The 26,720-nt window shown below is 35.7% G+C and overlaps 7 protein-coding genes across 8 annotated transcripts; 4 read left to right on the top strand and 3 right to left on the bottom strand.

Annotated features, from left to right (window-relative positions):
* Window positions 1-3,418: 3,418 nt before the first annotated feature.
* Window positions 3,419-7,389, top strand: LOC103866300 (LRR receptor-like serine/threonine-protein kinase). Its single transcript, XM_009144196.3, has 2 exons — window positions 3,419-6,562; window positions 6,646-7,389. Exons 1-2 carry the CDS (start codon window positions 3,748-3,750, stop codon window positions 7,107-7,109), a joined length of 3,279 nt encoding a protein of 1,092 aa, XP_009142444.1. The 5' UTR covers window positions 3,419-3,747; the 3' UTR covers window positions 7,110-7,389.
* Window positions 7,390-9,137: 1,748 nt separating this feature from the next.
* Window positions 9,138-10,935, bottom strand: LOC103866289 (fructose-bisphosphate aldolase 5, cytosolic). Its single transcript, XM_009144187.2, has 4 exons — window positions 10,684-10,935; window positions 10,347-10,600; window positions 9,811-10,239; window positions 9,138-9,748 (listed from the first exon to the last, which is right to left on the bottom strand). The coding sequence occupies exons 1-4, from the start codon at window positions 10,709-10,711 to the stop codon at window positions 9,383-9,385; spliced, it is 1,077 nt and encodes a 358-aa protein (XP_009142435.1). The 5' UTR covers window positions 10,712-10,935; the 3' UTR covers window positions 9,138-9,382.
* A 201-nt stretch (window positions 10,936-11,136) lies between these two features.
* LOC103866273 (uridine kinase-like protein 4) lies at window positions 11,137-15,427 on the bottom strand. Its single transcript, XM_009144167.2, has 15 exons — window positions 15,182-15,427; window positions 14,536-14,708; window positions 14,358-14,449; window positions 14,047-14,116; window positions 13,642-13,754; window positions 13,321-13,417; window positions 13,029-13,108; window positions 12,695-12,889; window positions 12,512-12,595; window positions 12,361-12,421; window positions 12,184-12,244; window positions 12,005-12,098; window positions 11,860-11,932; window positions 11,675-11,757; window positions 11,137-11,560 (listed from the first exon to the last, which is right to left on the bottom strand). Exons 2-15 carry the CDS (start codon window positions 14,693-14,695, stop codon window positions 11,411-11,413), a joined length of 1,413 nt encoding a protein of 470 aa, XP_009142415.1. The 5' UTR covers window positions 14,696-14,708; window positions 15,182-15,427; the 3' UTR covers window positions 11,137-11,410.
* Window positions 15,428-15,558: 131 nt separating this feature from the next.
* LOC103866260 (sufE-like protein 1, chloroplastic/mitochondrial) lies at window positions 15,559-18,980 on the top strand. Of its 2 annotated transcripts, XM_033282015.1 has the most exons (2): window positions 15,559-16,657; window positions 18,918-18,980. In XM_033282015.1, exons 1-2 carry the CDS (start codon window positions 15,689-15,691, stop codon window positions 18,963-18,965), a joined length of 1,017 nt encoding a protein of 338 aa, XP_033137906.1. In that variant the 5' UTR covers window positions 15,559-15,688; the 3' UTR covers window positions 18,966-18,980. The 2 variants fall into 2 exon arrangements, with proteins under 2 accessions (XP_033137906.1, XP_009142404.1); XM_009144156.3 differs by lacking the exon at window positions 18,918-18,980 and having other exon boundaries at window positions 15,621-16,965.
* LOC103866255 (NDR1/HIN1-like protein 10) lies at window positions 17,737-18,911 on the bottom strand. The gene has a single exon (XM_009144144.3). The coding sequence runs from the start codon at window positions 18,723-18,725 to the stop codon at window positions 17,934-17,936; it is 792 nt and encodes a 263-aa protein (XP_009142392.1). The 5' UTR covers window positions 18,726-18,911; the 3' UTR covers window positions 17,737-17,933.
* Window positions 18,981-22,246: 3,266 nt separating the features above from the next.
* LOC103868493 (uncharacterized protein At4g26485) lies at window positions 22,247-23,121 on the top strand. The gene is made up of 3 exons (XM_009146586.2): window positions 22,247-22,403; window positions 22,495-22,699; window positions 22,792-23,121. Exons 1-3 carry the CDS (start codon window positions 22,247-22,249, stop codon window positions 23,066-23,068), a joined length of 639 nt encoding a protein of 212 aa, XP_009144834.2. The 3' UTR covers window positions 23,069-23,121.
* A 610-nt stretch (window positions 23,122-23,731) lies between these two features.
* LOC103866247 (nicotianamine synthase 1) lies at window positions 23,732-24,887 on the top strand. The gene has a single exon (XM_009144131.3). It carries the CDS (start codon window positions 23,787-23,789, stop codon window positions 24,621-24,623), a length of 837 nt encoding a protein of 278 aa, XP_009142379.1. The 5' UTR covers window positions 23,732-23,786; the 3' UTR covers window positions 24,624-24,887.
* The last annotated feature ends 1,833 nt before the right edge of the window (window positions 24,888-26,720 follow it).

Raw genomic sequence — 26,720 nt, 5'->3', positions numbered from 1 at the left:
ATATTTTCGGATAACAACACAAAATATATAGGAATTATCTTTTATTTTAAAATATATCTTTCAGATTCTGGAAAGTTTTTTTATTATTAATAATAACTTATCTAACCAAATAATTTTAAATTCGTTTTTATGTTTTAGTTAATTTATAGATTTTATTCATTAAGGGTATAAACGATATTAACCACTCTAACTTTCAACGTGAGAGCTCGATTACAAAAATTTACTTCGCAAATAATAGTATAGATTTGAATCAAACCAAAAACTAAATAACTAACTAAAACCAAACTTAAATTCATAAATAACCGAACAATTAATATATCTCTTGAACCAAAAACCAAAGACCACAACCAAAGCACAACCAAATCGGAAACAAAAAATACATTTTAGAAGTAAACAATAAACCGAACGCACATAACTAAACATATTAGTGAACAAATTGACATGTTAATAAATTAATAATCCCGCGCTTTGAAAGCGCGGGTCATATCCTAGTTATGTATTATAAAACAGAAATAGGAGTAGTATGTAACCAAAACAAATTGGCATCTACTCGAATTGAAGTTCCAGCTCTCCCACTTTATATCTTTGTAAATACATATACAAACGACTTTTAATTAGTATATACATATTTATTTAATATATACATGCACATGACCTTTCTCTGTCATGTGCCTTAGCTCTTATATATAAATAAATTGCTTGACCCGTTACCCTAAAATTAAAACCATTTCCCTCTTCTTAATCAAATTCTAGTGTGAGTGTTTCTTAAGCCCGTTGCAAATATGTAGGTCTTAAATTTAATTACATTGCAGTTTTGAAAAGAAAACAATTATTAAATATCCGATGCATAAGGCATACCAATGTAAGAGGGATCTATTGGAGCAGGTCGATCCACTTTAAGAAAAATAAAAGACCGACAAGGAGAGCAAGGGACAGGGTTATAAATAAATTGTTTCTCTTTCTTTAATCAAATCTTTCACAAAAATTCCTAGCTTGCATGTGCAATTTTCACTATTCAAGATTCCATGTTTACGTCAACTTTATTTAGTTTATATATCAGAGACACAACGTAGATGATCTAAATATTCTATATCTTTTACGTTAATAACATTATCATAATTTCAATGTAACCACTATTTACCCACTTCTCATCGATCATCTCTATCAAAATAGAAACATAACCCACATGGACCACATTATACATAGTGATTTTTCTAATTCACACACCACAATGTCGCCATTTAGAACTAAGTACACTTAAATGAAACTACGATCGTATAATTAAATGCTGAAAATGTTGGGTGCGTTTAGTGTCTTTACAATACGCTGAACACTTTATCACATAGAAAGGTAAAGTTCATCGTGCCCGCTTCTAAGATCCACGAGTTTTTATCTTTTGTTCGCGGTGAACGGTGCAGCCGTATTTGATACTGCTAATACTCTAGTATCTAATCGTATTTGAAAACAGTATGTAATATGATTAACCATGGTAATTTTATTTTAAATAAACTGTTTCGCTCAACTCTTAGAAAAGTGACCGGTTTGAATGTGATTAATTTTCCTTTTATCACTTTAATTTGCCATTTCATATTTCAAAGAATAGCCAAACAGTGTAGTATGGTGGTAAGAGAGAAGACTTGTGACAATATGCAAATCTATTGATCATAAATTCGAATCTTGTTAGGAATTAAGTAATTACTGCTTAGCAAGACGATGCAATGTAATTGAAACCATATATTTAGGTCTCATTAGAAAATCTGGAGTCAGATTAATCGTCCGTATTATGTACTTAAAAGATTAGCTGGGTCTCGAGTTAAAAGAAAAAATTGTAACCGTACTGCTTAGGCTAGTTTTTCTTTTACCTTGCATCATTTGAACAATACGTATATTATATTTTTCTTGTTTTTTTCTGTTTTCGCTTGCAGCCACAATTCATCTAGGTATTTACATCATTTCTCTAAAGTTAATTTATCTCATCGATCTCACCATAGACACAAAATGACTAGTTGGATTTTCTTATTGTCGTCAATAAATGCATTTCATATAGTGTTGTTAAATAACTTTGGAAATTAATCAGAACGTCCATGATCATATCCCCTATATATTATTTGAGAAGCATTACAACATTTTTTTGTAGCCACGTGTCATCACTAGAATGATTTTTAGAATCCTTAGAGAAATAGATTGGTCCATCTAAATATATAATAAGCTTTTTATTAAACCACAATAAATGCATTATTAATGTGCTTTATTATTTCCTTAAATAACATTACGTAATTGCTTAATGTGGCTAAAGTATATATGACAATTAATGATTTTGAATAATAAAGATTTGATAAAAATAAATGTGTATTATAATTATATATTTTTAATTTTAATCTATTAAAATAAATAACAATCATAGTAACCATATAATTAAAAATTAAAAAAAAAATTTATATATTATATTTTGAATTTTTAAAAACGAGTATAAATTACTAAAACTGTTAAAAGTTTCACATTCAAATTTTGTGATCTACGATTTAAAACTTTTTTTATGACATGATACAAATTATTAAAAATAATATAAGTTGAAAGTATTATTTAATAAGAATAAATATATGTATCATTTTAAATTAAACTATATGCCATATAAAAATACATAAATATATTAATTTTGAAATTTATTTTGAACATTTTTTTGATAAAAAATTTGAAAAAGTATTGACAACTTAATTTTTTAAAATATTATAAATGACTTAAACCATTAATCCCACAGTGAAAATTTTGTTATCATTAACTTAGACTTTTTGCTATAACAAATACAAATGATAAAAAAAAATATGAGCAAAAAGCATCATCTAATAAATATTAATATTAAAATATACCATATATATGTTACTATAATTTATATTTAATTATATATCATATCAAATAGAAAAAATATTTTTTTGATTTATAAAATTTATTTATATGTTGGCACCAAATTAATTATATAAGTAGTAGATAATGACTTTTTAATTATTCAATATATATTTATTATTTCATAATATGTTATAAACATATAATATATAAAATAATTTTTATATATAATGTACATCCCGTGCAAGGCGCGGGTCTTAACCTAGTTATAACATTATTTTATGAGCAAAGTTAGACTTTTCTTTATCAAAGTGGAGAACACTTCTCTTCACATGGTAAGACCATCACATGATGCTCTCTAAGCTCTCTAATTAATGGATTTGAGTGAAAGTTCTACACATTGGAGATAAGAACATGTTTTGATGCTCTATGATACATTTTGAGCCTTTTTAGGTCTAAAATTTTAAAATAGCTTTGCTTAAATAAATGATACTACGTTATGTGTTTGAATTTGATTACCATTTGCGAGTTATACTATTCATAGAGGTTAACTATTTCCATTTTTCAATATATTATGAGATTTTTAACTTCAATATTTGTAAAGATATTTGTGTTGAAATTATTACAAAAATCTTTTTGAGTTTTTTCTGCCTCTATATGTGTTCTTTTTCAGTTTTATTAGAAAAAAAAAGAAGAAGATTAAAGCCGACAAAAAGATTAAAATAATAGTAAGGTAGAGGCAGAAGTACTTTTTGGGATGGGATCCAAATCGTCTTTTGCTGCTACTTCTCTGCTCTCTGTTTTATTTATATTTCCCACTAACAAAGAAAACCCCAAATCCATGGGGTTCTTCGCTTTACAATCCCAACGCACTTCTCTCCTTCTTCTTCTTCCTCATCTTCTCCAATGCCACCACATATCTACAAACTCCCTTTCTTCACATGCCTACTCTGTTTCTTGTTCATCCCCTGTCTCTCCCTCGACGAACAGGGTCAAACTCTCTTCTCATGGAAGTCCCAACTAAACATCTCCGGCGACACTCTCTCCTCATGGAACGTCGCCGACGCATCTCCCTGCAACTGGGTCGGCGTAAAATGTAACCATGAAGGAGAAGTCTCCGAGATACAACTCAAAGGCTTCGACTTGCAAGGCTTCCCGCCGGTGACGATTCTCCGGAGCCTCAAGTCCCTTACTTCCCTCACTTTATCTTCACTCAATCTCACCGGAGTAATCCCCAAGGAGATCGGAGACTTCCCGGAGCTCAAAGTACTCGACTTGTCGGATAATTCACTCTCCGGCGAAATCCCCGTGGGAATCTTCCGCCTCAAGAAACTCGAGACTCTGTCTTTAAACACGAACAATCTCGAAGGTGAGATTCCGAAAGAGATTGGGAACCTCTCATCCCTCGTTGAGCTCATGCTCTTCGACAACAAGCTGTCCGGAGAGATTCCGAGGAGTATCGGAGAGCTCAAGAGTCTAGAATCCTTCCGTGCTGGTGGGAACAAGAATATAAGAGGTGAGGTTCCTTGGGAGATAGGCAACTGCGAGCATCTCAAAATGCTTGGTCTCGCAGAGACTAGTCTCTCCGGGAGGCTTCCGGCGTCGATTGGTAACTTGAAACGCGTTCAGACAATAGCGATTTACACGTCACTGTTGTCTGGTCCGATTCCAGATGAGATTGGAGACTGTACGGAGCTGCAGAATCTGTACTTGTACCAGAACTCGATCTCTGGATCGATCCCTACGACCGTTGGAAGCTTAAAGAAGCTGCAGAGCTTACTCTTATGGGAGAATAACCTCGTCGGAAAAATCCCGACAGAGCTCGGGAACTGTCCTGACCTCTGGCTTATCGATTTGTCTGAAAATCACCTCACCGGAAACATCCCGAGGAGCTTCGGGAGCCTCGCGAATCTTCAAGAGCTTCAGCTGAGCGTGAATCAAATCTCGGGAACGATCCCTGAAGAGCTAGCGAATTGTACCAAGCTTACGCATTTAGAGATCGATAATAACCTCATTACCGGAGAGATACCGGCGCTGATGGGTAATCTCAAGAGCTTGACGATGTTCTTCGCGTGGCAGAACAAGTTAACCGGTAACATCCCGGGGAGTCTCTCGGAGTGTGGAGAGCTTCAAGCTATTGATCTCTCTTACAATACTCTCTCTGGTTCGATACCAAAAGAGATCTTTGAGCTACGTAACCTCACGAAGCTGCTTCTTCTCTCAAACGACTTGTCCGGAGTCATTCCCCCGGAGATTGGAAACTGTACAAATCTCTATAGATTGAGACTCAACGGAAACAGACTTGCCGGGAACATCCCTGCGGAGATGGGGAATCTGAAAAATCTAAACTTTATTGATTTAAGCGAGAACCGTCTCGTCGGAGTAATCCCTCCGGCGATCTCCGGTTGCGAAAGCCTCGAGTTTCTTGATCTTCACTCCAACAGTCTCTCCGGTTCTTTCCTCGGTACGCTCCCGAAGAGCTTGAAGTTCATCGACTTCTCTGATAACTCTCTCACGGGTCCCCTCCCTCCGGGGATCGGGTTGTTAACGGAGCTAACAAAGCTCAACCTCGCAAAGAATCGACTCTCCGGGGCCATCCCTAGAGAAATCTCCACGTGTCTGTCTCTACAGCTTCTCAACCTCGGCGACAACGCCTTCACAGGCAAAATCCCTGACGAGTTAAGTCAAATCCCGTCTCTAGCGATCTCACTAAACCTCAGCTGCAACGCCTTCGTCGGAGAGATTCCAGCGAGATTCTCCGATTTGAAAAACCTCGGAGTGCTCGACGTCTCTCACAACCGTCTCACCGGAAAGCTAACCGTCTTATCAGATATGCAGAACCTCGTATCACTCAACGTCTCATTCAACGACTTCTCCGGCGAATTACCCGACACGCCGTTCTTCAAGAAACTCCCTCTCTCCGACCTCGCCTCAAACAAAGGACTTTACATCTCCGACGGAATCTCCACCCGACCCGACGGGTTAACATCCTCGACCCGGAGGAGCTCCGCTGTTAAGCTAGGCATCTCGGTCCTCATCGCCGTCACCGCCGTCCTCGTTCTCCTCGCCGTTTACACTCTCGTCAGAGCGCGAGCCGCCGGGAAGCAACTCCTCGACGAGGAAATCGATTCCTGGGACGTGACGCTTTACCAAAAACTCGACTTTTCGATCGACGACATCGTGAAGAATCTGACGTCGGCGAACGTGATCGGAACGGGAAGCTCCGGGGTGGTTTACCGTATCACGATTCCCTCCGGCGAGACTCTCGCGGTGAAGAAGATGTGGGCGAGGGAGCAGAGCGATGCGTTTAACTCAGAGATCAACACTCTCGGATCGATTCGTCACAGGAACATTGTGCGTCTTCTTGGTTGGTGCTCGAATCGGAATCTGAAACTATTGTTCTACGATTATCTCCCCAACGGAAGTCTGAGCTCTCGGCTTCACGGCGCCGGGAAAGGAGGTGGAGTTAGTTGGGAGGCTCGATACGACGTCGTGCTAGGTGTGGCCCACGCGCTTGCTTACCTCCACCACGATTGTCTCCCCGCGATTATACACGGTGACGTTAAAGCTATGAATGTCTTATTGGGCCCCCAATTCGAGCCTTATTTAGCCGATTTCGGTTTAGCGAGAACCGTATCCGGTAATCAAGATACCGGAATTGATTTATCGAAACCGAGCAGTCGGCCTCCTTTGGCTGGTTCTTATGGTTACATGGCTCCTGGTAAGCTTGAAATAAACTTATACATACTCTTATTTATCTAAATTAGTTGGATTACCGATTCTAATTTATTTTTGTTTTTATAGAACATGGTTCCATGCAACGTATAACCGAGAAGAGCGATGTGTATAGTTACGGAGTGGTGTTACTAGAGGTTTTAACCGGGAAGCATCCTTTAGACCCGGATCTACCAGGAGGTGCACATTTGGTTAAGTGGGTGAGAGATCATTTAGCTGAGAAGAAAGATCCGAGCAAGCTTCTTGACCCGAGACTTGATGGACGTACCGACACGATTATGCATGAGATGCTTCAAACTCTTGCCGTCGCGTTCCTATGTGTGAGCAACAAGGCAAGTGAAAGGCCTATGATGAAAGATGTTGTGGCAATGCTCACGGAGATAAGGGATATTGATGTTGGACGTTCGGAGATCGATAAGATCAAAGATGGGAGTTGCGGAAGCAAAGAGCCGCAGGTGATATCGCATGAGAAAATCATCATCGCTCACGGTTCGTCTAATTGTTCATTTGCTTTCTCGGATGACTCTGTTTGAAACATACTAACGGTGAAGAAAAGTGTGAATTGTGTGTGTATTTAAAAAGTTTGTGTGAATATCTTTTTGTTGGATCTTTAAGCATTTTGAAAAGTTTTGTATACTCAATTTGGGGTCACAACAAAAAGTCTTATGATTTGCAATAGATTTGTTTCTGTAATCTTAATTCTCAAGTAATGTAATCAGCACAAAACAAGTTACATGAAGAGGATACATCACATACTTGATGTGAATGTCATTAAAATGTTCTTGTTCTAACTAATTGCCTTTTGATTTTCTATTTTCTCTCTTAACCCATTTTGTATTTTTCATAAATATCAAGAAATACATCTGTGTACAGATCATATAAAAGATACATTTTTGGATAAAATCATCTAATATTTGGATAACTATACCCTGCTAATTTAAAGAAATGTCGTAATTAACATAAATGATATTTTCAGTTTTTTGGTCCACAACTTTTTTAATATATGAACCATGCATCATGGACAAATAACATGTGAAGATTCCAAAAATCTTAAAGTGTCATTTTTTCCTATATCAATAATAAATTAGTTAGATTAGAAGTAGTTTGAGAATTAATTTGTCTATCTTTCAAATTAAATACGTCGTCTTTAAAATTCGAATATGAAATGAAACATGCGAGTCCAAGGTGTTCATGTGTATGTAGACGCATAAAAATTCTCTAGTCTACCCGTAATATTATTAGGAAATGGGTCTCATTCAATTTAATATATAGGCAACAATAACAACATGATAACATGACCATGCACGTAATGTTCTCAGAACAACATGATAACATCGACGTAATGTTATGACTGTAGTATCATAGTATGAACATACAACTCAATGAAATCTATGTTATGAGATTTATTAAGTTATAGAGAAATCTAAAGGGAAGAGGGAAATAATGACTAATAATTAAGTTTGGTAATACAAAAAGAATGATTGGGAATGGAGTATTTGGAGTTATACGCGAGAAAGATTCGTATTTCGTTTTGTTTTTGTTGTTGTTTGTTTGTTAATTGTAGTGATTTGTGAAATTTTGAAGAATAAGAAGAGAGGCTTAAGACAGAAGCGAGTGGATCACGTGGACCCTTACGCCACCCTCATCCACATGAGCATGTGCTAGCTGTCTCAATATATAACAATGACTTTCCAGCCAATATAACACAATTTTTTGTACGATTAGTATTGTGATTGTCACTCATATATGCGGTATATAATCGTTGAAGCAATATTGTATCTTCAATTCTCAAATTATCGCTATAAGTGATTGAAACTCTTCTTTCGTTTGTTCAAGAAGTAGTGTGGGAAAACTTTTTGGTGGTCATATGAAAGTTTTAGATCAAAGCTTTGTATTGTATTATCATAATCATTGCCAACACATACTTTTTATGTCAGAACTAATCTTTGTTTAGCCATGTATATATTCTATATTGTATATATTGCTTCTTCAACAAATATTATTTTTAACACAAATTTATTATAATATTACAATTATGAAAAATATTATATAGAAAACGCTTCAAATGACAATTATACATAACTTTTGAGAATTAATGTCTAAATGTATCACATCACCGTCTTATGAAGATCCATGTTTAAACGGTTTTACTTGTAATATATTGAATATTTCATGTAAATTTTATATATTAATCTATATAATTGTTTAATATATTATCTTTTCCAAAATTTAAAGTCCAGATCTTATGATGTATAAATAATAATAAATTTTATGTTAAACCACTGGACTAAAATAACTTTCGCTAGTAAAAATTGATAAACGAAAAAGTAATTCTTCATAAGCTGAAACCCATACCATCTTTGTATATGCTCTAAGTACATTGGCTTAAATTTTCATTTTGTAAAACATGCTATATAAAGTTTAATATTTGGTTTTGAGCACTTTTAGACTTTTAGTCAAGATATCTTTGCTGGAACTCATAATATATAAATATCAAGTAACTATCTCAACTTGGAAGTGACTATAAGTTTATGCATAAGAAAGAGGGAAAGATAGACTTCTATGTGGGACCCACTGATATTACCGAACTTTTGAACCAAACAGTTATGTGTTGGCGCCAAAAATAACGTTAAAGAAACCATCACAAGAGCCTTATGACAAAGAGGGAGAGATAGACATAACTTAAGACATTACACAATTTGGTCAAACGATAAACCAAATCCAACAGACATTTAAACCAAATCCAACGCCAACAAAACATTCATATATAAGATATACCCAAACCGTATCAAACGCAGACGCCGCCCTAGTAACTGTATCCTTTCACAAACAAGCTCTCGGAGGCAGCAGAGTCACCAGAAGCCCCAGCAATGTATTTCCCAAGTGTAGCGTCCGAGTTAGCCTTGCACCTGACCAAGAACGTGGCCTGAGCTTTGGCTACGTTCTCTTTCTTACCTCCCCAAGCCTTGAGTGTGCTTTGCTGGAGGGCTCGGCCAAAGGAGAAAGTAAGCGTCCATGGCTTCAACAGATCGAGCTTGTTCATTGCGTTCAGATTTAGCGTTGCTTCCTCTTCGCTCTGTCCTCCTGAGAGGAACACGATTCCTGGAACCGCTGGTGGGACCGTGCGGCGGAGAGCAGTCACTGTGTATTCCGCAATGACTTCCGGTGCAACCTGGAAGAAAAACAATTATAAGTTTTTGTAAGACCTCAACAAACCACGCCTGGTTTTGTTACCTTGGCGCTGTCTGAGCCTGGAGTGACCATGTTAGGTTTAAGCAGAGTGCCTTCGAGGAGGACGTGGTGGTCGTTCAAGGCCTTGTACACGGCAGAAAGAACCGTCTCAGTCACAGCCGCACATTTCTTAATGTCGTGGCTCCCGTCAGTCAAAACCTCTGGCTCGACGATTGGGACCAGTCCGTTCTCCTGGCAGATGATGGCGTAACGTGCTAGCCCCTTGGCGTTCTCTTGGATCGAGAGCTCGCTCGGCTCGGTGGCACCAATCTTGAGGACTGCACGCCATTTGGCAAACCTGGCTCCTGCCTTGTAATACTCCTGGCAACGTGCACCAAGCGAGTCTAGACCCTGAGTAGTGGTCTCACCATTGGTTCCTGCTAGATCAACCACACCCTTGTCCACTTTGATTCCGGGGATAACTCCGTTCTCCTGATACAGAAACAGAATCAGATTAATCCGGAGACATGTCAAGAGCTTCAACTCTGCAACTATTTAAGTCAATGTTTAGGACTAGAGCTGGAGTTCGAGAAACGGACCTGGAGGAACTCGACAAAAGGCTTGCCATCAGAAGTTTTCTGGTAAAGGGTTTCCTCGAAGAGGATAACACCGGAGAGGCAAGGGAGAGCGCCTGGGGAAGTGAAGAGGAGCTCACGAAGAGCTTGGCGGTTGGACTCAATGTTCTCAACATTGATGCTGGAGAATCGTTTCCCAATGGTTCCAGTGCTCTCATCTGCCGCCAGAATCCCCTTTCCCGGCGTTGCAATGTACTTGGCAGTCTTGATCAGCTCATCTGAACTCAGAAGACACATAAGACAGAACCTAAAGAGACTGCAACACAAATAGAAGAGTGCATGTTTAAGTGCTACCACGTACCTGCGTATTTGCCGACAAAAGCAGACATGGTTGCTTTTTGGAGTTGCAAGAGAGACTTTGCTGAAGAAGACGAGGAGGCAAAGACAAAGCCTTAAGTACCCTGCAACTTTTGACTATATAGGTGTAATAATATCTACAAGGAATATACTGTTAGAATGCTGACATACGTGTCAGAAGGAGAGCCTGAGGAAGATTATCAACCTCGGATAAACAAATGGGTGATAGCTTCTACTACCAAACGGCAGCCAATGGATCCCAAACTTTATCCCCAAAGTCTTGGATATGTGGAGATGAGAAAAGAGATAGGTACCAAACAAAAGCAGTCTTTTGTATCCTACCTCTCTCTCACACACTTCAAAATATCTCTTGTTTGTGTGCGCATCATCCAAACACAAACAAGAGATATTTTGGACACTGAATCCAAATGATGTAGTATGGTTGTGGAGTATCAAGAGTTCCAAGGATATTAATATATGACACACACGAGTTTCTGAAGGAACATTAAATTTTCCAAGGATAATTCTATATTGCACAGGACTTGCAGAGAACAAAGTAACTCAAAACTGTTCCCAAGAACTTGAGGACGTTTAAATGGGAAAACCAACAGAGTTAAAGATGATTCGTTTGATAGTTTGGGTAGCAGTTGCAGCGGATAGGACGGTGGATGAATCCATAATCTGCACTGCAGTCCATGGAAGGGACAAGTAATGCTGCAGGAGGACCACAACTAGTCGTCGTCTGTGCCAAAATATCGGTCCCCAAACTCGCCCATTCCAGGAATAACACGAAACTCTTCGTTTAACCCATCATCAATCTCAGATGTCACTATCTTTATTCTTGGGAATTTTTTGCAGACCACATGAACACCTTGAGGTGCCTGGTTAAAACAAAGACGAAAAAAATATCTAAATCCAGCTGCATTCTTGTGGATAAACATGGATAAGGAGTGGATAAAGATGATATGGGCAGGGTGTGTGTTAAGTTAGCTTACTGAGATAAGGTTTAGAAATACAATGTTCCCCTCGGGTACACCCTTGCTAATAAGGAGATTGATAGCTTCAACTGCTGAGTTTCCTGAAAGAAATGTTCGTTTTAGTGTCATCAGGCACTTAAAATGTGTTGTTTAATTGACAAACCGTGTTGCACTAGAGCAAGCAAAACAGAGGAATCAATTACCTGTGCCGAGAATAGGATCCAACAGTAGGACGTGCCTCTCCGAGATATCGTTTGGTAGCTTCTCATAGATTAGCTGCAGAGATATTTAAACATCAAGCACCGGTGAAAGAGAACACCCTAGCTGAAATTGGTGTGACTCATTTACCTGTTGACCATTGTCGCCTTCTCTGTGAATTAGGATCTTCCCGATCTTGATACCTTTGCAACATGCTCGCAGCGCATTCTCCATGCTCTCACCGCTAGCATTATTTCAAAATACCGTCAAGTTGGTGAGAGAATAAGATATGTAAGGATACCAAAGTTCCTCTTGAATAGCACTAGTACCTCCTAATCACGGAGACACCACATAACCGTTTACAGAAATCCACACCAGAATACACACATCCTGAAACAGGTGACCGGGATATTTATAAATTATATGATCTTTTCCACTACATCCATAAACAAAACAATCTTGTGAATTTACTAAAAATAGAAAGATCATTCCCCAAATAACCCTACCGGTTGGAGTGATTACTTGCTTTTCAGTAAAAGGAAGATGTCCAAGACCATGTTCTACGACCTGATAAATGTAAGAAAACAATCACACAATGTAAAGTGACATGTGAGAGGGAACTCTGTACAACCATTTTAAAACGTTTGATAATCCTACCAGCCGAATCAAACGATCAGAATAAAAGACAAAATCATGTTTGGTTGTCTGAGCGTCTCGTATAAGGGTGTGCATCCCTCTTATCTGCAAGAGAAAACAATTTGTAGTGAAATCTTTTTTCGATGATTATGAGAGTGCCAAATGATATAACTTGTAGTTCCATGAGAGAGAGATATGAGTTACCTGAAATGTTGAGTGTATAACATAGAGATTAGGATATATTTTACAGAGATCATGTTGACCCAGCTTGGTGCAAATATGTTGCACAATTAAGTCAACAGCTACATGATTGTCCTCACCACGAGGGATTATAATATCTGCATATTTCTTCGTGGGAAGAATGAAGTCATCAAAAGCAGGCTTTACAAACTTTGAGTACTGCATCAAAAGGGAGACAGAATATAAGATATCGGCAAAAACATATGGACTTACAAACTCCAAACTAATATGGCTGTCAGAGCATTCTCATTGTTTCTTGAAGATGATACATGCAGTAACAAAACTAACACAGCCTAACCTGGTCAAGTACTGTGCCGACATCTCTACCATTCTCGACAGTATCTCTTCTTATCCTTCTTTCCAGACGAACGTCAGAATCTGCGCAGGAATTTTTTTTTTTTTTTGAAATGTGTAATAGCTGAACTGCTAAACTGAAAAACTTTAAGAGCAAGTTTAAAGCGTAAGAAGATGTTCCTTCATGTGGAATCTTACTAGCAGAGAAAGCCAAGGGAAGCTATAAAAACGGAATAAACTGAAGTAGAAACTAGAGTTCACAGTAATTATCATCGGAGGAGGCAAAAAAAACTGACCTGTACAAACAAAAATCTTCATGTTCATCAATCTTCGGACACGAGGATCATGGAACAAAAGTATCCCTTCAAGAATTATTACATCCGTAGGGTTTACCTGCAGATTTTGTTATTTCTGTCAAAATCAGGGCATCAGTAAGATAAAAATATATGTCCGGCTAGATCCCTAACCAGATAAAATCCAGTGACGACACCTAAGACATTGGTATTTTTACAGGAAGGGGCAGTAAGAAAGTCATCACAAGTATCCATCATTATCCGAAGTCCACAAATATCAATTAATAATATGATTATGAGCGATACTGAGAAGGGAGATGGTACCCTTCTGAAGACACTGCTCTTGTAAGTTTTGCAATCATATTTGGGAATATCTACCGCTTCACCTTGCCTCAGTTTCTCCATACAAGATAGCAAATGGTCCGTATCAAATGCGTCTACATAAACCATAATAGATCACTACGATCAAGATCAACATAAACATACGGAGGATGACAAAGAGTACTACGTCAAAAACTTGTTCATAACTCCCACCAACTAGTAAAATTTCCTATGTAAACACAAGATATATAAAAGGGAATAGACCAATCACTGGTGTTACTAGAGAATATGGATGTTGGTTATGCCTTAACAATCTTAAAGAGGATGTGAAATAAATTATTCTCTACAGACATAATGAATAGACAAGGCAGATTACAGAAAGCATCACCAATCCAAATATATTCTCACCCGGATGGTCAAAGTTGTATTCATGAACTCTAGCAAGCTCTTCTTCAGTCAAACTATGATAGAATGAGTCCTGCCAAATTATTTCCAGTTTATCATAGGATATCAAGTGGAAGCTTGGAGCAATTTGTGGTTTATCATGATGAAGAAAGTAATTAAGAATTGGATAATAGATGCATACAATGAGACACAAATATATAAACAATAGTGACAAGGTTGAACCATGTTAAACCTCAGCCAATATACAAATCAGAAACACAGATCAGGCCTGTGGTTATCACTTCACACCCATGAAACAAACCAAACAAGGTTACCTGATTAATAAGTACAACACGCTGATCATGCAGTTGCTGGATGATCATATCGCAGACAGTAGTCTTTCCCGATGCTGCGCCTCCAGCAACACCTAACCAATCAAAAATCAAGCCACAACATCTCAGATCAAGACAAGTCCACCAGTCTATTCAGCCAAGTAAAAAAAGCTCAACTGACCTATTACAAAAGGCTGTCTTTGGATCTCTCCTGATGCAGAAATGGTTTCCTTGGAAACTGCCTTTTGCGCCAATCCATTCACGTGCCCGTTCACATGGAAACCAGAAAAATGAACCTTGGAGGAGGCTTGTATCATGTCAACAACGGAGTTAGAACCCATCGCAACGAGGATTCTGAACAAATGAAAACAGGTAAGCCATATAAAATAGAGGCAAGCGATTTTAAAATATCTTAAATCTCTGTCATAATCATGCATATGCCAAAAACAAAAAACAAAAGAGAATCTTACACCACCACCCAATCAGGACTAACTTTGATTTTTCAGAACCCCTTAAACTAGATTCCCATGGTGTGTATAGCTCTCAATACAATCATAGTGAACTTGAGAGTAACTATTACAATGCGAATCGAACAAAAGAGTGAAACTTTAGCTGAAACGAAGACATATTTGTTTTCATAGATAAATAAAAAAATGCGAAAGCTAAACCCTTTAATGATCACACTCAATCTATACGGAAGAAATCGAAAGCCTGGACCATAATCTCCATGATCGAACGTTGTCAAGGTTACATCGTGTTATGTAACAGAAACAGATCGTGAAAGAAAAAAGCAAAGGGAATGTCACAAAAATGAGATTCGAAATTACCCAGATTCAGCTACGATCTGAAGGATCCTAGCAAATCTCAGTTAAAATTGGAGATGCCGTTTCTCTACAACAGAATCTCAGGAAAGAAAGGAACAGAATTTTAATTTGATTATTTAATTATAAGCTACTATATAAAGTTTTAATTGTTTATAAAGGGAGGAAAACAAGCTGGATTCGGAGATGATTGGTTTTGGTAATATTTTAATGGCGGAGTGTGGTGAGATGACGAACAAGGAAGACGATGGAATCTAGATATTTTCTCTTTCTTTCTCCCTGTATTTATTTATTTGTTTGAAAACAGTCTCATACTTTATAACCGTTCAGAATCAACCCCATAACTGATTTGGATTTTTTTTTTTTTGGATTTTGGTTGAACCAAAGCAACTCCGGTTTAATTTGATAAAACCGGAATTTTCATAGCTTTATTACTCAATTGGGGATTGTGGTTTGATTTGGTATATACATTCATCCATCTCCGTCTCTCTCGAAGCTTCAAAGTCGACTTCTATGGCAGCATCCATCTCTTCTTCTTGCTGCGTTTCATCGCTCCGTCTGATCCCCTTCAAACGGACGTTCTTCTCCTCCGTTAATCCTCCGTCCAAAAACCTAATTCTCCGGCCAATCCCCTCTTTCCTCCGAACGATCGTCACCTTCCAGAAAATACCAACCGGAATCGTCTCTCCCTTACCAGCTTCATCGTCTCCGTCGAGCTCTGTGGATCTTCAACCGATCGAGGAGCTTCCTCCGAAGCTACAAGAGATCGTGAAGCTATTCCAATCGGTGCAGGAGCCAAAGGCCAAGTACGAGCAGCTCCTCTTCTACGGGAAGAATCTGAAACCGTTAGATTCGAGGTTCAAGACGAGGGAGAATAAAGTGGAAGGATGCGTTTCTCAGGTCTGGGTTAGGGCTTTCTTCGACGAGGAGCGTAACGTCGTCTACGAAGCTGATTCCGATTCGGTTCTCACCAAAGGCCTAGCTGCTTTGCTAGTTAACGGCTTATCTGGAAGACCTGTGACGGAGATTCTGAGGGTAACGCCTGATTTCGCGGTTCTTCTTGGGTTGCAGCAGAGTCTGACTCCTTCGAGGAACAATGGGTTTCTTAATATGCTCAAGTTGATGCAGAAGAAGGCTCTGAGTCTTGAAGTGAAAGCAGAGGAGGGGACTTCAGAATCAACAACGGATGAAGCAAGTGTTGTTGAGGTGGATTTGGAGTCAAAGCCTCCTAGTGTTGTTGAGGTTGAAGAGTCCGAGAGTGTGTCGAATGTTGTTGCTTTAGGGAGTAGAGGGATGAGGATAAGAGAGAAGTTGGAGAAGGAGCTGAATCCTGTTGAGTTGGAAGTTGAAGATGTGTCTTACCAGCATGCAGGACATGCTGCTGTTAGAGGTAGTGCTGGTGCTGATGGGGAAACGCATTTCAATCTGCGAGTTGTTTCCGATGCTTTCCAAGGTAAAAGCTTGGTGAAGAGACATAGGATGGTATATGACTTGCTGCAAGAGGAGTTGCAGAGCGGGTTACATGCTCTATCTATTGTGGCTAAGACTCCTGCTGAGGTTTGAGGGCCGTTGCAATGGAAAGAGACAGTTCCAGATTCGTTTGCTTTGCGTTTTGTACTCTGGTCCTTTTAATAATGTTGACGCTTTTAAGAGCTTGATCAGGATTGTGTTCTATATAGATTCTAAATGAGAGAGATATCCTTTGTGCCTAAAGGATTGGATCATATATATAATGTTTTCACTTCATGTTTCCTCATTTTCAATCTGCAATCCCTTTTTATTTCTTAGCATCAACGTCTTTCATCTTTTGTTATGGTTTCTTGATATTAAGTTTTCATGTCTACACTTTGAGGGTGCTCCAGAGATGAATAGGAGCAGAGAATATTCAAGATTGGTCTGCATATGGCTAAGTTTGAATTGCTAGGATCACAGCATCTTACGAAAGTAAAAGGTAAAGTTTTTCTTCTTCATTTCTCTTTCGTCTAGATAGTCAAAGTTGGGACTGTTTTAATCTAATGGTGCAAGTTGGTTTGAGCGATTGCAGAGAGAGAAAGAGATTTGGTTGCTTTTATTTCTTTCCTTTTGATAAATGAATTAAAAATGTGAAAGGAGTTTCAATTGATCCCTGTTTTAGTCTACCATTTGACATGTGGTGTTCTAAAAGCCTACACTAGGTGAGACTTGTGTGGTTTTATATACAATCAACTTTACATGCCTGTCTACTGAAACCAATTGCGGTTTTAGACTTTTTGTTATGTGAGACCATTGTATCTAATATTTGAAGTTTCCTGTACAAAGTATTAAAATGATAATTGAGATTTTGAATTTTAAAATCCTCTATGTTGGCATATGCTAGAAAATGGGTAAGCTTCCTTTTTCTTTGTTTGTGTTTTTGATTACTTTAAAGCCCTGAAGGGTACCAACATAAGAATCTTATGTTTGATACCTCTTTTGCTTTTTGGTCTTAAATATTTTCTCCGGTGGTTCAGGTGTGTTCAACAGTACAATTTTTTAAACCCTGTTCTTGGAACTGTATCCAATGGTGATCAATTATGAATCTGTTACCAAGAAACATAATATCTTTTCATTTTTTTATTTTGAAAATTGTACTACAAACTCCGATCTCTGTTCTTGGCTAGAGTTCACAAGGTCTTGTTCTTTTATACATTTTGTGAGTAAGCAAAAAATAGATCTATACTTGAATAACATACCAAAGCTATAGACTTTGAAGTTGACTGGGACAACCTATTCATCTTCTTCATCGTCTCTTTGTAGTGCAGTTACGAGAAATTAGGATTCCGGTTGGTGGACCGGTCATCTGAAGTCGGCACCATCCGTGCAGCCAGTAAGAGTAATGAATCAACCCAAAATGAGCTCTGACTTTAAAGGTACCTCTAATCCGATATTCTATCTTGTTGTTCTGCACCTGCCTACTGAGCTCCACCGCATGGTTTACAGGCAAGTAGACCAAGCTTGAGATCAAACGGATTGGTTCCAACCTTATCTCCCGCTTTCTCTGCGAAAACGGCTGGACCCCTTGCACCGCAATCAGTTTATTGAAGAAGAAGAGCTCTATTTTAATCTTCTCAAACCTCACTTCTATCTTTTTATTGGGGTTGGTGAAGTTCATCATCATCGATAAATCGCCGTCGAAACTCACCGGCGAGTCGAAGTAGATAGTGTGTAGACTCGCGGTTGGGATGTCAAATTCAGGGGTTCTTGGTTTAACCGAAAGAAACACGATCAAAGTAGCTATCCCGAAGAAGATAAGCACAAGGCTGAACACAAAACATAAACCAGCTACACACCATATCAACGGATTGGTCCTGCTGCTCCGTGGCTGCCGGAGAATCACCCTATCTTCCCTCGGCTCTGTATCAAGACCGTTGAATTTAACTGCCGGCGTTTTTTGGTTAAGTGGTGTGGACTGTGTGCTATGTGGTGTTCTCCACGGCGTGGTTCTTGGAGTATACCATACAGAAGACGGTGTGTCCCATGGCGGCGTTTCAGGCGGTGGTTGAGACGGCGGTGGAGGAGGTAAAGGAGACATGAATTATGTGATCATGGAAAGGAAATTTGGAAATGTGTAATGGTTTTGAGTTAAATAAGAAAAGAACTAAAGTTTTGTTGTGTGTATAAAGTGAAAGCTGAGAGTTTAGGCAAAAGAAGGGAGCTTTTGCATAATGGGGTTTGGTTTTGTAATAAGTGGGACCATGCGTGTCGTTTCGAAAAACTGGTAAAGCAGATCTCGGTGGCTTTAAAGTTTGAGAACGACATGCGTTTTTTATAGAAAATAAGAGTTTATTCTTAACAAGTGGCTTTTCCTAATTAAATCTAAGAAGATTAGAAGAGTTTTGATTGATTACAGGGGACATATACTTGTTAATTGAACAAGGTCTAAAAGTAGTTTACTTATAAAAAGCTGCAGTGACCACATTAGCATACCATAAAATATTTTTTTGATTGATGTATTGTTATACATTTTTGAAATCAAAGTTACAATAAAAAGATAAAAGTTAAATGCTATGGTATAAAAAAGTTTAGATGCATGCATGACTGCATGTACTAATGCTTCAAACCCGGGTTCGATGCTAAGGAATTGTATTCATTCCAAAAAAACAAAAAAGTTCAGTAAAAAGTAATTTAAAAAAAACGTGAGAAAAATATCATCTTGACGTGTTTTCCATTGATAATCATATGAGAGTATGGACTGGCAAAACAAAAAGGTTCCAAAAGCCGATCCGTCTCGCAGGATTAATACTTGACGTTTTTTTTTCTTTTTTCTCTCAAACATACAATCTATACTATACTAAAAGGGACATATAAGCCATAGAGAGGGTGTCCACATAGGATAAAAAATCAACCAATCAGAGAATCCGAAATTGCCATATCATCTCATTTTTTTTCGTAAAAAATAAAAAAACAATGCGAAGGTGAGGATCGAACCCGAGTTAGTATGATATATATATAGGACAGTTACCACTAAGCCATTGAAACTTTCTTGGACACATATACAAGAACCACTAAGTATATAATCACAAACTCTTATGTACATTTACAATAATATGAATTCAACTTTCAAGACTCCGATACTTTATTTTGTAAAAAAAAAATAAGTAAGTGACTAAGCTAATATATTCTTAGAAAGTGTGAGAACGTTGACAAGTATGAAAAAGCATAGATTTTTGTTTTCGTGACAAAGTTAAGAATTTTGTAAAAGTAAGTTGAACATATAAATTTTCGTGACAAATATGAAAAAACATAGATTTTTGTAAAATTTTGACAAAACAACTCATAACATACTTCTCTAATGTCTTAATAAAATATTATTTAAGGGTGCAATAATTAAATATATTAATTCAATAAATTTTGTAATTTATAGACAAAACAATAACACAACAAATTTTGAAACATTTGTTTAACCTATCGATCTTTTTTCATGAGAATCCAACTAAACAAGATAAAAAAATAATTAGATTTACAAATATTTAATTACCATTTTATTCAATTTTGATTAATTTCAAATTATCATAATGTATCTTTTTGAAGTTACAAATATGAAAAAGCATAGATTTTTGTACAATTTGACAAAACAACTCAAAACATATTTTTCTAATGTCTTAATAAAATATTATTTAAGGATGCAATAATTAAATATATTAATTCAATAAATTTTATAATTTATAGACAAAACAATACCACAACAAATTTTGAAATTTGTTTAACCAATCGATTTTTTTTTCATGAGAATCCAACTAAACAATTAGATTTACAAATATTTAATTACCATTTTCTTCAATTTTGATTCATTTTAAATTGTAATAATGTATCTTTTTGAAGTTACAAAAAATAATGTTTTTTCTTTATTACACTAAAATTATATATAGATTCTATATACACAAAATAAATATAATATAACAACATAAATTTACTTTCCCCGATTCATATGAAAACTTTTTAAGTTATCCACCAAAGCAAATTAATTAAATCAATGAAATTGTTAAAATACAGCAAATTAATATATAATTTTATTTTAAATTAAATTATTTAAAAAGTGTATTTTTGTTAAAACAAAATAATAAATAAGTAAAACTGATTTGATGGTAATTTTTATGATATATATATATATATATATCAATTCTGTGAAAGAAATAGAAGCTTAATATGGAAAAAAATCTTAAATACAAAAACCTCTAAAAATTAACAAAAAAACTAATAAATTAAACTATGATATCACTTAAAAGCTTCTTAGACCATATTAATAAAATATTTAAGCGATAATTAGACAAATTTGATTTTTTTTCCAGCAAAAAGTTTTTTATTAATTAGCATCAGTTATTTCAAGATGTTTAAGAAATGGTGGACAAAAAAATAGGATGGACATTAATGATATATGAACTATGAATAGTACTTTGTGAAGCAGACTTAGATAACATATATGCACATACATTTTCAGTCCTTTTTGATGCCTAAATTCAATTTCTTCAGAGTAATTATTCCACAAATAGATCGTATGAGATATTGTTTTGATATGTAGATTTGTTTTTTTCAATGTTAAGAAGATTGATAACTGTAAAAATGTCTCATTCGTATATGATATGTCTATAACCGAGTCCCCAACATGAGACAAGTTTGTTTAAAAAGTAAATAATTTTTTTTTCTTATATTATATAATAAATATATATTATTTACTGATAATAAAAATATAGTTATTCATCTATCACAAATATCTATGCAAATATGTGAATCAAGTACAATAATCAAACAACATAATGATTTCCACAAAGAAAATTTAAAAAATATATTTATGTTATGTAGTCATATTTTATATTTTTTAAATAATATAATACAATATTATACATTATTTTTTAGAATTGAGAAATACATATAATATCTTATCCGCGCGTAGCGCGGTTAAAAAATCTAGTAGCTATAAGGTATTTATAGAGTTGTAGTAAAAAATGAGTTAGTTTGCTTAATTACAAAACTTTAAAATTAATGGTTTTGTAGATAGGCAATAACTTCTTTTTTTGGGCGATAACTAGTCAGGGCCGGGCCTGAATACAAACTAATAAAGCATGTGTTTCAGGGCCCGGACAAGTATGATATTTTATAGGGCCAATTATTATGTAAAGTGACCACAGCTCTATTGGTTCGAACCTTATGATGTGATCTCAAGGTAGTGTGTTCGAACCATGTTGAAGCAATTTTCAAACTTTTTTCTATTTTCTGAAAATAAAGGGCCAAAAATATTTCTTTTGCTTCAGGGCCAATTTTTTTAAGGCACGGCCCTGTAACTAGTTTTATATATTTCGAGTTAGATTATTCAAATCATATTGAGCATCCTAATTACAAGAATTAATAAATGTGAAACGGTAATATTAATACGAAAAAAAGGTTTGTGAAAGGTCAACTTTGGAAATACAAACCCGCACCAGAAGTCTAAGAGGCAACATTTAGAATAGAAACAACGAACCGAAAATTAAATGACACTGAAGCAACCTTTGTGTTGTGACTCTATGACTATGTGTGTGTATATATATGCATGGTTTATGAAATTATAGTCTTCAGATGATAGTAATGGAGGATTCAGAAATAAGAATAAGACACTACAGTAGCAAACACAAAATCCTTCTCGTCGGAGAAGGAGACTTCTCTTTCTCACTATGTCTAGCTTCAGCTTTTGGCTCGGCCACTAACATCACAGCGACCTCACTCGATTCAGAAGGTACTTATCAAAAATTTAAATATGAACATATACCATCTCACTAACGTTATTATTATTAGATCAACGTTAATCATAGAAGTTTTACATGTAGATGAATTGAGCAAAAAATATATGGATGCGATGGTCAATGTAAGCATGTTGGCAAGATTCGGGTGCGATGTCCAGCATGAGGTTGACGTCCACACAATGAGCTTTGATAACAGTCTAAGTCTGCGACGCTATGACCGCATTGTGTTCAACTTCCCTCACGCAGGGTCGCGTTTCTTCGGACGTGAATTTTCCTCTAAAGCCATCGAGTAAATATATATATTCTTTTCATTTTTATTATATAGTTTTGATGATAGTGATTTTTGTCAACGTAACGATGAAAGTCTGGTCTTTGGATCAGGGGTCATCGAGTTCTAGTGCAGGGGTTTCTTGAGAACGCTAAGGAGATGTTAGAAGAGAACGGGGAGATTCATATTACACACAAGACAACGTATCCGTTTAGTGACTGGGAGATAGAGAGGCTAGCTAAAGCAGAAGGTTTGAAGCTGGCTAAGGAGTCGAAGTTCGAGCGGAGTCATTATCCTGGTTATAACAATAAGAGAGGTAGTGGTGGACGTGAAAGTGATAAATATTTTCCCGTTGGAGAATGTTCTACTCTCATGTTTATCCAAAAATGAAAACATTGATCCAAATCCAACGTCATCTTCTCTAGATTTCAATCTATTTTATCATCGTAATTTATAAAACTGTTATAATTTCTGGTAGTGTTTCTTCATCTGGTGATGCAATGCTAATGGTTAATTAGTAGAAATCTCTCGATTTCAGTCTAATACTACTAGATATTATGATTAAAAACATTGAGATGAAAAATTATTAAAGTTATACGTCTATTCATTTACTACATTAAGTGTTAAAATATCATCTATCTAATTATAAAGATTAACCATGAGTCACAAAATATCAAATACATTTTACATAAAACTTTAATAAATAAAAGAAATTCAACTAAAGGAAACATATTCGAAAATGGAATAAGCTTGACAAAGTGTTTAGTTTATTTGTTGGTCCAAAGATTTTTTTTAATAACTATTTTCATCAGGGGTTGAGATCCAAATTATACAGTAGTTAAAAATGTCCTAAGTAATGCCTCCAATTTGTTAGAAATCTATAAATTAATAAATGGAAAAGACAAAAAAGTAATACTTGAATTAAATATCATAAAAGAAAACGTAATTCCAAACATACATGTGTACATGAAAGAATGGAACATAGAACTGTTATTTTTTGTCATCCGATCGACATGGACACACGACAGACACGTTAGATGAATGTATATAATTGTGAAACCATTCAGAGTCTTGAGAGACCAAACCAAAATCTCCTTTTAGTCTCGACATGGCTTGCCAAAAGGCTCATTTTGAGAATCAAATTCTCGAATTGTATAACAAAATCTCCAATCTCAAGAGCCTTAAACCTTCCAAAAACATCGACACTTTGTTCCAACAGCTCATGACCACGTGCTTACCCACGGAAACAAATATCGACGTCAAAAAGTTGTGTCCAAAAGTCCAAGACATCAGAACCAATCTCATCAAGCTACGTAGTGAAGCTATAGGGTATTCGGAGCAACACTTCTCCACGGTCTTGGGATCTCTCAAAGACAACCCACTTACCCATTTAGATCTCTACCCTTACTACACTAACTACCTCAAACTGAGCAAGGTCGAGTTCGATCTCCTCATGCTACACACGAGCCATGTCCCAACCAAGATCGCCTTCGTGGGCTCTGGTTCGTTGCCTTTCACATCCATCATCTTAGCTAAGTTCCACCTCCCAAACACGACGTTCCACAACTTTGACATCGACCCTCAAGCCAATTCCCTCGCCTCCCAGCTTGTCTCACGCGATCCTGATCTTTCTTGTCGCATAATCTTCCACACAATGGATATAATCAACGCCACAGAGATTCTACGTGACTACGAGGTTGTTTTCTTGGCGTCTCTTGTTGGGGTTGATAAAGAAGCGAAAGTCAAAGTCATTGAACACTTGGAGAAACACATGGCTCCTGGTGCTCTTCTCATGCTTAGGAGTGCTAAAGGCCTTAGAGCGTTCCTGTATATAGACGTTGATCCTTGTGATCTAAGAAGTTTCGAGGTCTTAGAGACTTATCACCCGTCGTTGTCAGATGGGTTTGTGAACTCGGTGATGGTCGCACGCAAACTCAGTGATTGATTTATTACGAACGGTGTATATTGGAACATGATCGGTGCTAAACTTTTTTATTTATTATAAATGTTTGTTAATAAAGTATACGTAACCACGTATCTTTTTCTAAACACCTTTAGTGTGAATGTTTGTTAGAGTGGTTTGTATCTTAATTTTTTTATATGTTTGTTAGAGTGGTTTGTATATCTTAATTTTTTTGATATGTTTGAAATATATTGAGAGGATACGTAGTAGTGTTTCTACAAACTATGCATACTCAATTTTGTGATATTTTGCAAAGCCCCATGAATTTGAGGATCAAGTTAAATGTGTATACCATATTTAAATCAAATAATCATAACTAGGTAATAATCTGCGCCTTGCGCGGAATGTGATTATTAATTTTGTTATTTTTAATAAAAAGACATTAAATCTGTTTAATTTGGATATTGGTTCGGTTTTAAGTTTTTTTTGATGTTTAATGTTCTAAAATATAATTATTATTTTAAATTAATATTTATTTTAGTTTATTCGGTTAAAATGTTTGATTTTTTGGTTTTTTCCGGTAAAACCAAAAATTAATATTATTTGTTTATTTTCATGTTATGAATTTTAAACAGTTGTCATGTCGAACCAATAGTTTCATATTATAGTTTCTAAACAGATAAATAGTTAAAAAAAAATTATTAAGACAAATCATTTCACTACAATTTAGTCGGTAGTGAAAGAAGCATTAAAAAAAAAATTCAACTTTCAAAAAAATTAGATACTTCAGTTGCGGTGAATACTTAGTTACAATGTGCTCACATAAAGGTGCACATGTATGTGTATGTAAAAAGTATATAAAAATAGTTGACATATATATATATATATAAATATATAGTTAATTAATATTAAATAACATTTTTGTCCAAAATAATACATGAAAGATAAAATTAAAATTAATTTAAAATGAAAAAAACCTTGACATTAGTCAACTTTTTCATATAAATAAAATAAAATTGTATCTTTAAGTAGGGGTGGACACAGATCGAATATCTGGGTATTTGGAAGCATTCATGTCGATTCGATCTTTAGCCACCTAGATATTCGGGGACTCGGATATCCGAAATGTTTTAGAATTTTAAAGAATATCCTATTTGAACCGTAAATAAAATAAAATTTTAAAAATAATTGAAAATTTTAATAATAACAATTTATTACAAAAATAAAACATTATTTTAAATTTTAAATTCTAGTACCTAATATAATAAACTTAATTCATAAAAAATATTGTAAAACTGATATAAAGTATAATATATATAATGTATATATATATATATATATATAATTCTTTACATATATGTATATATATGCATATAACAGATCGAATTAGATATATGTTCCTAAAAATATTGGTATTTGTGATTTGTTTTTTTTTGGATATTGTATTTTAGTATTTGATTTGTTTCGTAGAATTGTGGATATCCAGATTTTTTGGTTCAAATCAAAACGGATAACAAATCAAATCAAAATTTATGAATATTTTGCTCAAGTTTATCCGTATACAATAAAAATAATATATATAGTTTGGCTTTTGATTCGTTATCTATTTTTATTTGAAGCGAAAAATTCAAAGTTTTATTGGAACTATTATGTGAGTTTTATATTAAAAAACGCAAAATACGTAGTGTGAACACATTTATGAATATAGTGTGAGCGCGTTAGTATATTTATTATCAAATCATTGTGAAGCTGCGACGTGTCTATTATAATGTGAATGTATTTATTACAATGTTTCTCTTTTAATATATAAGGGATATAGTACAAGTATGGCAACATGTTGACAAAAAAACACCAGGAAACGGAATCTTCTTGCTGGCTCGACCCAACCAACAACAGAATCCAAGTTGGTGCATGATTATGAATACTCCGATTTTTCAAAATTTGTCTGTATACACTTTAGCTAAATAAGAAACTAAAGGCATTCCACGTTTGCGGTGCGATATTGCAAAATGCAAAATTATATGGTAAGGTTCTAATTATTTTAAAATAATAATGTACTATCAATTAGTTACGGTTACGAGTATATGGAATCAACTCAGCTAACTAACATAATATCATCTATATTTTTTTTATATAGGA

The sequence above is a fragment of the Brassica rapa genome, chromosome A01 (assembly GCF_000309985.2).
Source record: "Brassica rapa cultivar Chiifu-401-42 chromosome A01, CAAS_Brap_v3.01, whole genome shotgun sequence".
Lineage (NCBI taxonomy): Eukaryota > Viridiplantae > Streptophyta > Magnoliopsida > Brassicales > Brassicaceae > Brassica > Brassica rapa.
Note: the sequence above shows the minus strand (reverse complement) of the source record. Positions and strands in the feature narration are given on the sequence as shown.

Bases quoted from the DNA above. Each gene is read 5' to 3' on its own strand.
- LOC103866300 (XM_009144196.3), top strand. From the start codon at position 3,748: ATGCCACCACATATCTACAAACTCCCTTTCTTCACATGCCTACTCTGT. The intron at 6,563-6,645 runs GTAAGCTTGAAA...TTGTTTTTATAG, and splicing joins TTATGGTTACATGGCTCCTG to AACATGGTTCCATGCAACGT.
- LOC103866289 (XM_009144187.2), bottom strand. From the start codon at position 10,711: ATGTCTGCTTTTGTCGGCAAATACGCAG. The intron at 10,601-10,683 runs GTACGTGGTAGC...TTCTGAGTTCAG, and splicing joins TTTTGTCGGCAAATACGCAG to ATGAGCTGATCAAGACTGCC. The intron at 10,240-10,346 runs GTCCGTTTCTCG...TTTCTGTATCAG, and splicing joins CTTTTGTCGAGTTCCTCCAG to GAGAACGGAGTTATCCCCGG.
- LOC103866273 (XM_009144167.2), bottom strand. From the start codon at position 14,695: ATGGGTTCTAACTCCGTTGTTGACATGATACAAGCCTCCTCCAAGGTT. The intron at 13,109-13,320 runs GTCAGTTTTTTT...ATTCCTGCGCAG, and splicing joins GAAGATTTTTGTTTGTACAG to ATTCTGACGTTCGTCTGGAA. The intron at 12,422-12,511 runs GTAGGATTATCA...TACATTTATCAG, and splicing joins CTGATCGTTTGATTCGGCTG to GTCGTAGAACATGGTCTTGG.
- LOC103866260 (XM_009144156.3), top strand. From the start codon at position 15,689: ATGGCAGCATCCATCTCTTCTTCTTGCTGCGTTTCATCGCTCCGTCTG.
- LOC103866255 (XM_009144144.3), bottom strand. From the start codon at position 18,725: ATGTCTCCTTTACCTCCTCCACCGCCGTCTCAACCACCGCCTGAAACG.
- LOC103868493 (XM_009146586.2), top strand. From the start codon at position 22,247: ATGATAGTAATGGAGGATTCAGAAATAAGAATAAGACACTACAGTAGC. The intron at 22,404-22,494 runs GTACTTATCAAA...TTTTACATGTAG, and splicing joins GACCTCACTCGATTCAGAAG to ATGAATTGAGCAAAAAATAT. The intron at 22,700-22,791 runs GTAAATATATAT...TCTTTGGATCAG, and splicing joins TTTTCCTCTAAAGCCATCGA to GGGTCATCGAGTTCTAGTGC.
- LOC103866247 (XM_009144131.3), top strand. From the start codon at position 23,787: ATGGCTTGCCAAAAGGCTCATTTTGAGAATCAAATTCTCGAATTGTAT.